This window comes from Schistocerca piceifrons, unplaced genomic scaffold, assembly GCF_021461385.2.
Source record: "Schistocerca piceifrons isolate TAMUIC-IGC-003096 unplaced genomic scaffold, iqSchPice1.1 HiC_scaffold_936, whole genome shotgun sequence".
In the NCBI taxonomy this organism is placed as follows: domain Eukaryota; kingdom Metazoa; phylum Arthropoda; class Insecta; order Orthoptera; family Acrididae; genus Schistocerca; species Schistocerca piceifrons.
Genome location: NW_025729208.1, coordinates 867,109 through 879,855, shown reverse-complemented (window position 1 = coordinate 879,855; position 12,747 = coordinate 867,109). Strand labels below are relative to the sequence as shown.

General features: G+C 45.5%; 1 protein-coding gene across 1 annotated transcript in view; it reads right to left on the bottom strand.

Moving 5' to 3' along the window:
* The window catches only part of LOC124771311 (ARL14 effector protein-like), a 91,458-nt gene extending 79,903 nt beyond the window's left edge, over nucleotides 1-11,555 (bottom strand). Inside the window, exon 1 of the mRNA XM_047249317.1 lies at nucleotides 11,406-11,555. Within this exon, the coding sequence (XP_047105273.1) occupies nucleotides 11,406-11,504 (99 nt within the window). The 5' untranslated portion in view covers nucleotides 11,505-11,555. The remainder of the gene's footprint in view (nucleotides 1-11,405) is intronic.
* Nucleotides 11,556-12,747: the final 1,192 nt, after the last annotated feature.

Genomic DNA, 12,747 nt, shown 5'->3' with positions numbered 1-12,747 from the left:
GGATGCGGAAAGGGAAGGGAAGGTATGCAGCCCGGAAAGGAAGGAGGGCCACATTAGCTCGGGGTCCCGTGCTCGCTACGCACGTGTCCACAAAAGAGTTGTAGACCCCCTGGGGGGGGGGGGGGGGGGGGGGGGACGCAACCAGATGCTGATGGCGGGCAAAGGCCATACAGATGGCAGACTCCAGGTACACCACGCATTCGAGCAACTTGCAAAGAACGTTGGTGAGGCTAATGGGGCGGTAGCTGTCCACCTCCAGTGGGTTCTTGGCAGCTTTCAACACAGGGATTACGATGCTTTCCTCCCATTGCGACGGGAACTCACCCTCAACCCAGATACGGTTGAAAAAGGTCTAGGAGGCGTCGCTGGCAGTCCACCGAGGGGTGTCTGAGCATCTGACAGTGGATGCAATCTGGCCCGGGAGCCGTTTCAGGGCAAGCAGCTAGGGCACTTTGGAATTCCCACTCACTGAATGGAGCATTGTACGAGTCAGGGTGGTGCGTGTGAAATGAAATGCTCCGACGTTCCAACCACTCTTTCAGGAAGCGGAAGGCCTGCAGGTAATTCGCAGAAGCAGAACTCTGAGCGAAATACTCTGCGATGTGGTTTGCAATGGTGTCTGAGTCAGTACAGACTGCTCCATTCAGTGAAAGTGCAGGTACGCTGATGGGGGTCCAACAGCCATAGAGTCGCCTAATCTTGGCCCAAACCTGCGATTGAGAGGTACGGAGGCCAATGGTAGAGATATACCTTTCCCAGCACTCCTGTTTGCATCAGCGAATGAGACGGTGGGCTCGCACACAAAGCCATTTAAAGGTGATGAGGTGTTCCAATGAGGGATGCTGCTTGTGACACTGGAGGGGCCACCTGCAATCTTTAATCGCCTCAGCAATCTTTGGCGACCACCAAGGCACAGTCCTCCGCCGAGGGGACCCAGAAGAACAGGGAATGGCAGACTCTGAGGCAGTAACGGTGCTGGTGGTGACCGAGTGAACCACCGTATCAATGGCATCATTGGAAAGAGGCTCAATAGTGGAAATGGAGGTGAACAAGTCCCAGTCAACCTTATTCATATCCTATCTGCAGGGGCACCCAGAAGAGTGACACTGTGGCAGTGACAGGAAGATCAGAAATTGGTCACTACCGCACAAGTCGTGCACACTCCACTGGACACACGGTAATAGGCTAGGGTTGCAGATCGGAAGGTTGATGGCTGAGTATGTGTCATGCGCCACACTGAAATGTGTGAAAGGCACCATTATTTACAAGAGAAAGGTCGAGCTGTGTCAACACTTGCTCAACGACGCTCCCTCGGCCTGTTGCCACTGATCCACTCCACAGAGGGTTATGGGCGTTGAAGTCGCCCAGTAACAGAAAAAGTGGTGGCAACTGGGCTATCGGCGCAGCCAGGACATGATGCGGGATATCACCATCCGGTGGAAGATAGAGACTGCAGACAGTAACAGCCTGAGGTGTCCACACCCGAACAGCGACAGCCTCTAAAGGTGTTTGTAGAGGGAGACACTCACTGTAAAGAGAGTGAAGGACAATGATGCAGACGCCACCAGATACCCTCTCATAAGCTGTCCGGTTCTTATAATAACCCCGATAGCCACGGAGGGCAGGGGTTCGCATCGCCGGAAACCTAGTTTTCTGAAGAGCAATGCAGAGGAAAGGGTGAAGGCTGAGAAGTCGTCTGAGCTCAGCAAGATGGTGGAAAAAACTGCTGCAGTTCCACTGGAGTACGACATTGTCCATGGCCGAGAAAGGCGGCGCGAAGGGACCGAGGAGGCAGATTACGCTGCTGGGTCACCTGCTGCCACCAATGGAGTACCTGTGTGAGTGACATCGATTGTGTCTGAAGGTCTGGCAAGATCCAGGTCCTCACCAGACGCCAGAATCTCTACCTCGTCCGCAGACGCAAAGCTTGTAGGTAGCAATGATGTGGGTGCCACCACAGTTCCCTTGGTCTTGCAGACCTTCTTTTTGGATTTCTCTCACTGTTCCTTGGGTTTTCCTGGCTGGGAGGATTTTGTTGATTCAGTCTCCAGGACTGAGGATGAGGGACCAGCTGCTTTCAGAAACCTGGGAAGGGAGTGACCCAAGGGACCCTTTCGTAGCGAGAGGAGCCAAAAAAGACGTACGCTTCTCTGGCTAAGAAGTGGGGACTGATATCCCCGGTGGGAGGGGGAGGTTTGCTCCTGAAGTAGGTGGTGCAGGAGCAACAGGGAGGGAAGTGCCCCCCAGGGGGCAGGTGTAGTCTTCTGGTTCTGAGAGGCGACGGGAATGCAATGAACTGATGGGGAGACAACTGTTCTCGTAGCGGCGGTGTAAGAGGAGGTCGTAGCCACAGGTGCTCTAATTTCCTCTTAGCCTCAGTGTAGGTAAGTCGGTCCACGGTTTTATATTCCATGATCTTCCTCTTTCTGTAAAATCCTGCAGTCTGGCGAGCAAGGTGAATGATGCTCTCTGCAGGTGACACAGATGGGAAACGGGGCACACGGAGTATTGGGATGTGACGGACGTCCACAATCTCAACGTGTGACACTGCAAGTACAGTGGGAAGGCATATGGCCAAACTTCCAGCACTGCATCGAGGGAGGGGTATGCGGCTTGATGTCACTGCAGTAGACCATCACCTTGACCTTCTCGGGCAATGTGTCACCCTCGAAGGATAAGATGAAGGCAGCAGTGGCAACCTGATTATCCCTCGGACCCTGATGGCTGTGCCGGATGAAATGAATACCTCACCGCTCTAAACTGGCGCGCAGCTCGTCGTTCGACTGCAAAGAAGGTCCCTGTGGAATACAATAGCTGGACTATATTTAAGCTCTTATGGGGCGTGGTGGTAACAGAAACATCCCCCGACTTGTCACAAGTGAGTAATGCCTGTGACTGAGCAGAGGATGCTGTTTTTTTTTTCAAGACTGACCCAGAGTACATTTTGGATGAGCCCTCCACCTCCCCAAACTTGTCCTCCACATGCTCCACAAAAAACTGAGGCTTCATGGACACGAAAGATTCGCCATCAACTCTCGTAATACGAGGTACCATGGCAAATAAGCTTCACAGCCAGCCTTAGCCTGGCATTCCTCCCATGATGTGGCCAGGGAGGGGAACAATTTGGGGTCTTATTCCTTAGCATTGAAGTTAGACTTTGCGCACTTAGAGACTGCTGGTGGCGGACCACCAGCAAGAGATGACATACTACGCTTAATGGCACGTCATCTGCACAGATGCCACCCACTCCGACCAGGGGCCCTCCCCACAGGTGCCACCCAGCCTCAGCAAGGGCCACCTGGCAGGATGGCCATTGCTGGGAGTCCTGATGCCCCAGGGAGATGGGCATCTACCCCATGGCATACGTGGGGAGTTAACGGAGCAGGCATCAGTAGAGCGATCCGTGTTTGTCAGGGGGCTACAACCAACGGGGTACATGTTGACCCCACCACAATGGACTGGCTACCGTGCTGGATATTAGGTGCAAGGAAGGCCATGGTCATCGTCTCAGCAGAAAGCAACACTGCACAGTACATGGTGGAAATCACACCCAGTAATGTATCCTCGCCCAAGAGATGGAGAATGAGCGGGACTGCAATGCGACGGTGAGAAAGCTGGCTAAAGATTTCAATGCACGATGGACACAATGCACCACGTAAGGCACCCTTCCCCAATTAGCTCGCTCATCGGGAAAATTTTGACAGATGGAGGTTGAACCCAACAGGGGACCATCAAAAAGGCCGAAACGTGAGAGACTCTGTTTAGTCGCCTCTTACCACAGGCAAGAATACCTTGGGCATATTCTAACCCCCGGACCCGCAGGGGGGTGGGGGGGGGTGGGGGGGGGGGCATCAGGAAAGTGGCAGGTAGTGTGAAGTTATACGGCTGGAGCAATAGCTGAAAGTGAGTTCCAGCAGGTAGGGTAGAGGGACGCACCCCATACTGGTGGCCAACGGAGTTATTAAAGGAGGCGTAGGATGAGTGGTCAGACATGGCATGGCAGACAAACGGCATGCGTATCTACTTAAAAGTCCACCTACCAGTATGACAGTGACAGTTCAGCAGCTTCTGCATAGGGACTCAACCTAGCTAGCATAAAAGGTGCTGGTGGCCAAATGGATTCCACGATGATGGAATATATTTAGATGGCATAAGATGGACAGATGTGCAGATGCATAAACGAAACAACGGAAGTCTAGTTTTGAACAGGCAAGGGAGCGGTACAAAAGGAGGAGTGTGGTCCGATCCACTCCCCTGGAAGTACTACTTAGGACACATACGATATTGAGGGACTGGGTACAGTGGGTGGCCAGATATGACATGTGGGAGGACCAAGACAGTTTCCTCTCAAGCATGAGCCCAAGGTATATTGTTTGTGCGAAAGGAAGAGCAACAGGCCCAACACAAAGGTGGTGGAAGAAACCCACTGCACTGCCTGAAATTCAGACAAACAGTTTTGCCAGTGGAACAGCAAAAGCCCTTGTCAATGCTCCATGAGTAAGGACGATCAAGACATTGTTGAGGACCCAGCTAAAGGAGACAGGTCCATGGAGAACTGCAACTGATCACAAAATCATTGACGAAAAGGGAGCGGGTGATGCTTGGCGCGAGGCAGGCCATAATAGGGTTAATGGCTACAGCAAAGAGGACAACGCTCAGAACAGAGCCCTGTGGCACGCCGTTTTCCTGGATAAAGATCTGCAATGAGGCAGAACCCACATGAACCTTGAAAACTCTGCCTTAAAAAAATTCCAGAAGGGAATGGGGCAGGCGGCCTCGGAAGCCCCACATGTAGAGCATATGGAGGATACCAGTCTTCCAGCAGGTGTCGTAGGCTTTCTCCAAATCAAAAAGCACAACCACAGTCTGGTATTTCCATAGAAAACCATTCATGACATGGGTCGACAAAGTGACAATATGGTCAACTGTAGAATGGTGCACCCGGAAACCATGTTGTGTAGTGGTTAGTAAATTGCAAGAGTCGTGCCACCATACCAGCCGGGCATGAGTCATACATTCTACCACCTTGCAAAAACAGCTGATGAGAGAAATGGGGGCACTAACTAGAAGGAAGGTGTTTGTCCTTACTGCGCTTAGGTAGGGTGACAGTGGTTTCACGCCAGTGTCTGGGAAATGTGCCACGTGCCCAGATACGCTTGTACATATGAAGGAGAAAGTGCTTGCCTGTTAGAGAAAGCGGCTGCAACATTTTAATGTGAACACTGTCCGTCTCTGGGGTGGAAAGTCGGGATGAAGTGAGAGCTTGATGGGCAGCACTGTAACATTCACGATTCTGAGAGGAGAAGGGTATCACCAGAGCTGCCTCCACTTGTTTCCGATGGAGAAAGGCAGGGTGCTAGTGGATGGAGCTTGAAATCTCTACAAGATAGTGGCTTAAGGTGTTGGAGAAAGCTGTAGTGTCCATATGAAATCATCTGCTATGGTTGGATTGGAAATTGGGGAATGGACCTTGGTCCCAGAGAGCCGCTAGAGGTTGGCCCACACAATGGAAGGAGTGTAACTGTTGAAAGAACTAGTAAATGAAATAGAGCTAGTTTTCTTGCTGTCCTGAAGAATGCGACAACACTGCACATGCAGCTGTTTATATTGAATAGGGTCTGCCATCATAGGATGACTGATAAAAACGTGGAGAGCACATCTCCATGGGTGAATTGCATTGTGGCATGCCTCAATCCTCCAAGGGACTGTGACATGGCACGGTAAGGATAACATTCGTGGAGTACTCTACCTGGTAATCATGACTCAGGAAATGTTGTTCGGTGAAGGTTATAAGGGAGGAGTAAAACCTCCATTCAGCATCAGAAAGCTGCTAGTTGGGTTTACATGTATGTGGGGTAGGACCAGCAAACAGATAGCAGACAGGAAGTAGTCACTCACCTAACTGTCAGAGAGAACGGATCACTCAAGATGGCAGGCAAGCTGGGCAGTGCAGAACGAGAGGTCCAAATGGGAATAGATGTGCATGGAGTCAAAGGAATGTGGATGCTTCAGTGTTAAGGCAGATGAGGCTGAGTTGATTGAGAAAGTCAGCCAAGAGGGCACCTCTCAGACAGGTTCCAGAAGAGCCTTGGGGGATGGTATACAATAAAGTCATCAAGCAGCAGAAAGGGGTATGGGAGTTGACGAATAAGCTGGAGGAACTCGTCCCTGGTGACAACAAATGATGGAGGAATGTAGACATTACAAAAAGAAAAGGTGTAGCAGAAAGGAAAATATGGACTACAACAGCTTGCAGCCGGTTTGACTATGAATGTCATCGCGGATGAGCAGCATGACTCTCCCAGGAGATTCTATTTGTTCTCGAGTGGGAGGGTGTCAAAGTGGACCGGAAAGAAAATCTGAGAGGTTAAAGGGGTCGTGAGAACACAAATTTGTTTCCTGGAGGCAGAAAACAAGTGGACACTCCTTGTGGGATCTAATGCTGTGAACATTTCACTGGATGAGAGGCATGACGGAAAAAGGGGATGAAGGAAAAAAATAGAAGACTGTCACCTCAGCAGCTGCTGAGTGCCAACCTTTGAAGACTCAATGCTACAGGGCAACGAGGCTGAAAGATCCTGTTCCATGAGGTCGAAAGAGGCAGTGGCATTTTCACTGGGTCGGCCTGCAGATTCCAGGGCAGAATAACGATTGGCAGTGTACATTGGAGAAACAGAGGTCGACCGGGTGAGGGCTATCATGCAGGACACCATTGAAGAGGATCATAGAGTCAAAAGTAGATGACCATTTGGCTTTGTTTGATTTATTGGAGCCTTTCCAGTTGGCAGTGGAAGACTCAGATGATTGTTGGCTGGAGGGACGTAAAAAGTCATCATGGGAGTATTCCTTCTGTCCTTTCTGGCCTACCAGTTTTGTAGCAGTGATTTCGCCATTTCAGGCAAAGGTGTGGTAACTTATGGCACAGTCAACAGGGCATTCAAATGTAGTTGTAACACTGATACTGATAGCAATGCCATTGAGTTTGGAATGTTTGGTCAGACCGTGATGACTTTATAGCCTGCTTTGATTTTTGATGGAAGCAATATCATATCGAACGTGAGAAAAAGAGTGCATGTAGGCACCAAGGTTACATCAACCTTTGTCATTACCCAATGGACTGCAATGAGCCCTGATGAGAGGTAAGTTTGGATTTCTCCCCTGGTCAGACTATCAAGTAGCCTAGTGTAAATAACATCACACAAAGAATTCAGCATTCGATGGGCCTCAACACGAACAGGATAGCCACGGAGGAGTGAAGCTGCAAGCAGTTGTTTGCTTGATACTTACAATTCTCCTCCAAAAGCGAAGTGTCATTTTGTAAATGAGAGCAGGATTTCACTTGACTGGCAACTGTATCAACACCAATCTGAATATTAAATGGAGTAACTGTAGCAAAGGACTGACCTCCTGAAGTCCATTATACCATGAGGAACTGAGGTACAGCTGGGAGAGTCTCAATCTTTAGCCTAATTCCATTTACATTTCATACATATAGACTGAGAAGACGATTGGCTCATTGCGAGAAAATTCCCCACGATTTCCAGCATCTCCAGTGGCAGGCTCCCTTCAACTGCAGGGGGGGGGGGGGGGGGGGGGGGCGCACTCACCCACCTTAGCCAATTGTTCACACCTCAGGTCACACCTACTGAACTGACAAAAGGGACCAACAGGAAATTTGGGAGGGTAACAGCACAGGCAAACATCCATCCCTGGGCCTGGCCTGTATCAGAGGGTACATGTGAACACTACCTGTTGACCCAGGGCTGGGAATTATGTATTCTGATGTCAGGCTACTGAAAATTCACAACACTTTCCCAAAAAGTATCATGTTCCCAAGGGAGCGGAAAGAGAGTAGCAGGAGGATGGACGTGCAACACGGAAGGGAAAAGATGCTGCAAAGTTGTGGTAACCAAGCATGAACTCGCCAAAGAGTGGTGAGTGCCCTGGGGGCACCAAAAGACTCAAAAGACTGACAGATAGCCAAATAATAAATAAAAAATTTCTGAATGACAACACCTTCTATTCAATACATGAATTTTTAGAAATAAATTAGTAACCTTTAAAAAAAGATCTCTGGAGCAAGTATTAATCCAATCCAATAAATAGGACTCACTATCTGTTCTGGAACAAGTAGCATATTTTCTCTTTGATTAATGTATCTGTTTTCCTCCCATGGCATACCTACAGGAGAAAATGTATTTGGATTATATCTCTCAGCATTTTAACTGACTTATCTTTTGAATGACACTGCTGCAGTGGATTTGGGGGGGGGGGGGGGGTATGAGCAGCAGCTTGCGATAGTTTTGTCCATCTTGATGCCACACACTCAAGCCCAGTGCTCTTTTGATGAGCAATGCCACGACAGATTGCCTACTGGTATGGGTATTTGTTGCACGGAGTTCTCTGGCTCCAGATACGATGAACACATACTTCTAGGCGCACAGGGGCACCAATAGTTTGCAGTGTCATCCCTGTGTGGTTGGACAACAGTCAAGCAGGAATTTAATAACTGGTCTGATTTCAGTGTGTTACAGCCTAGGTTCTGATGTGAGATTTCTACTTACAAATTATCTTTTTCTTATGTTGAAATATACCACAAAACACTGCCTGGGATCGCCTCTCATCACTCCGCATTTTGCAAACATCTACCAAACCTCCGTATTATTTAAGGCTTACATCTACATCTATACTAGTAAAGCGACTGAAATACATGGTGGAGAGTACATCCCATGGTGCCAGTTATTATGGTTTCTCCCTGTTCCTATCACACATGAAGCATGAGAAGAACGATTGCTTGAATGCCTCTGTGCATGTAATTATGCTAATCCTGTTCTCACAATCCCTATGTGAGTGATACATGGGAGATGTAGTATATCCTTCAGAGTCGTCATTTAAAGCCAGTTCTTGAAACTTTGTCAGTATTCTTCTCACGGTAGTTTACATCTTCAAGAGTCTTTCAGTTCCGTTTCTTCCGCAGCTCTGTGACACTCTCGCACAAGTTCAACAAACTTGTGACCATTTGTGCTACCTTCTCTGTGTATATTCAGTATCCCTCTTAGTCCTATTTGGTACGAATCTCAAACACTTGAGCAACATTCTGGAATGTGTCACGCAACTGATTTGTAAGCAGCTTCCTCAACATTCTACCAGAAAAGCAACGTCTATCGGCTGCTATACCTATGACTGAGCCCATGTGATCATTCCCTTTCATATCCCTATAAAGTGTTACACCCAGGGATCTGTAAAAGTTAGCCAATTCCAACAGTGACTCATTGATATTATAGTCATAGGAAACGATGATTTTCAATTTTTTTGAAGTGCATGATGTTTCATTTCCAAACATTTAAAGTAAGATGCCAATCTCTGCACAACTTCGAAATCTTAACATCTAACTGAATAATTATGTGGCTTTTTTCAGGCAGAACTTCATTACAGATAACTGCATGATCTGCAGAAACTCTGCTGCTACTATTAATTTTTGCAGTAAAGTGACCACATCAAATGTTCAGTCCCGAAGTACCACATTGCTGTCCTTAATGTTCAATATCTCTACTATTGTTGTCACATCACTTCATAAGGCTAGCTTTGATGCGTGCGCGCACACACACTACAAGATTCTGGTCAGAATCAATTCTACTCAATGATGCAATAATCTGAAATGCATAACAGATACAGTTTTTCAATTAAGTGGGTTGGAACAATGCACAAAGCTATCGCAATCCACAACACTTTTAATTTTTCTGTTTATTTGAGTATTATTTACAAAAGATTTCTATCCTTTTATTTATTAGTACAAAGTGGTTCTTTTAAGGTGAATGAGCACCACATTCTGCAGAGAGGCAATGTTGTGAAGTTACAGATTTGCTCAGTTTCTCTTAGCCCCCAATCACAAGCTGTAAATGCTGTCTCCTGGCAACAAACATTAATGATTGTACGATTTATGCGGAACCTGTATCAGCTCTGCTGCTGACTTTAAAAACTTACATAGAAACAATGCAGTATGGCAGCATCACTCCAACAAATAAGTTTCCACCACTACAGGTCAATATGGCATTCAATGTAAAAGACATAAAATTAAATGTTGCCAGATACCTGAAGATTAATTAGTTGGTTGAACACTGTAACAGCCCTACAACCGTATAAATTGAGTAGACTATCAAATAAGACTGGGTGGTGATCCTATCACGTCATTGGTACCATTGCAGACATGATAGAAACATTAGAAACATCATAGTGGGAATGGCATGACAGGTTCAATTGTGAGAGATTCTGCCAACATCTTTATTGTGTCAACATGACATCTCATAAATGCAACAGTGAAGGTGATGTCAATCACATTTAATCATAGAAGCCATCAAAAAACTAAGACTCTGATATAGGCCCCTAGTGTTTTGTGTCCTCTGAAAATGATTTACAAACATACACTGAAACCCTTTTTAGCAACAGAAGACGAAAGATTTGTAAGCTTCCATAGGATTTTGTGGCAGAGGGTCAAATAAGAAGATATGAAAAGGAAACATTAAAAAAGTTAGTTGTGTCTGTAACAATTACATGTATTTCATTATAATGTTTCAGAAGAAACTGAAAACAACTATTTTGTGTATGCTAAAAAACTTCTGGTGAGAAAGAGCGATTTCGTGCAACTTAACTAAAAATAGGTGCTGCACATCCAATTTTACAAACACTAACTTACATCGATATTACAAAACTTTTCACTAGCGACTCCGAACTCTGATACTAAATAATTCCTTTTCATTCACAATGGTGTACGAAAAATGACTAAATTATATCTGCACCAATTTTCGTAGTTTACAGCATGTAGCCTACCATTCGTTAATGGGGAACCACATATTGTCATACAAAGTACGAAACTTCAAAATCCAACTTTTAATCTGAGCTGCTTGTTCCGACGGCTGCGTTTCACTGCATTTATTGCTATTATATGCTTCTGTAGACGGAATACAAGACCATGAATGTAGCAAACGTCACATGATAAACAACACCGTACACTCACTTAACGTAAAGACGCTCGTATCAATTTCACATAAAGTAATTAACTCTTTACTAGACAGAGTTCCGTGTCATCATTTGACGGTGTTCGTCACTTCTTACACACAACGTTCCAAAAATTTACATGCAGCAGTGTGTTGTGCAAATGAGAAACAACCTCGCCACATCTAAAACGAGAGTTGCCGCCGACATTTTTGCTACCTACAGCATCAAAGACTTACGCACGTATATGCAACCGATGAATGAATTACATTTTGTCAAACAACAATAATAACAATACCAACACAATGTACAGTACGAACGTTTCAAACAAAGAGTTACGTATGAACGCACTCCACTGCAAGTACAATGCTTACAACTATCCGCTACATTTATATGTGTTGACTGAGTATTACCGATTGCGCTGACTTCGTAGTGTTTTCATTGCTGGCCTCACTCAAATTAGAGGAGTCTTCACATGAATCAATACTCAGAGCCCTAAGTGATCTTTCCATCGCATTCACAACAAAACATCCGAACTCGCTCCTTTTTCCCAACGATACCACTTCTTCGGAGTTAAAATTTCACGTATATCGATTGTTAAAATCGTTGAGGGAAATGCTGTGAAACGTTTGTTCATTGGTTTTTCCCGGTTTCTCTATACCGCTGCCCCACAAAGTCTATAGTTTAGTTTTGTATTATTATTTGACATTGTCAAATAGGGTGACAAGCGATCTGTTATGTTGAAATGTATGGATTAAAAATCCTAGTTCACAATCGTAAAAACATCTTTATTGACAACTTGTTTCAGCTCATGAGCAATCTTCAGACCTTGAACGAAAAAATTATCAAGGATGATTGAAGAAAACTGCCCATGATCTGAAGGTGTCCCATGTCTGTCCTACAGAGCCGCTTTGATCACTACAGGGACAGTTTTTGTACATGGGTTTCCGCCTGTATTATCACACTTACGATACGGATGGTTTGAAAATGGACTTTAGGTGGCCGAAATTAGTCATTGTGAAGAATAAGGAAGATACTTTTTAATGCATATTATGACGGAGCTAAAACCATTTATTTCAAACATAAATTGCAGTCAGGCACTTCGTTTGGCTTCAGGAAGCAAGTTTCCACAGAAAATGCTATTCGTTCTCTTGTATATGAGCCACTATTTTTTGTATGAAGCACTAGCAGGTCTAAATGATAGGCTGAAGACAGAGTTATTTTACTTGATATTTTAAAAGCATTTGATTGTGTGAACCATAAAATATTTTTGGATGAGTTTGAACAACATGGGAATAGGGAAAAACTCAACAGCTGTTCACTTTGTATCTATAAAGTAGAAAGTAGATGATTGTCCTCCACTGTCAACAAATAGGGAAGAGGTCTGAATACGACTAGGGTCATGTAAAGAGGGGGGACACAACAAAAGTTTTGATCTGGGCCAATTTCTTTTCTTCATATATATCAATGGTCTTCCAGTAAACATAAAATATGACACAAAAATTGTTCTCTTTGCATATTACTCAAGTGTTGTAGTGAAAGATTGTGAATGTAATATAAATAATGTATCTAATAAGATAGTCAATAACTGCAGTATGTGGCTTTCAGAGAATAGATTAATGCTTAATTGTAACAAAATGTATGACATTCAGTTTCATGTAAAAGCAATACTTTACTGTCCAAAAGTGGACATTCACTCATATTAACTATCATATATCAGATTCACATTCAACATACTCTGTAGAAGCTGTATGC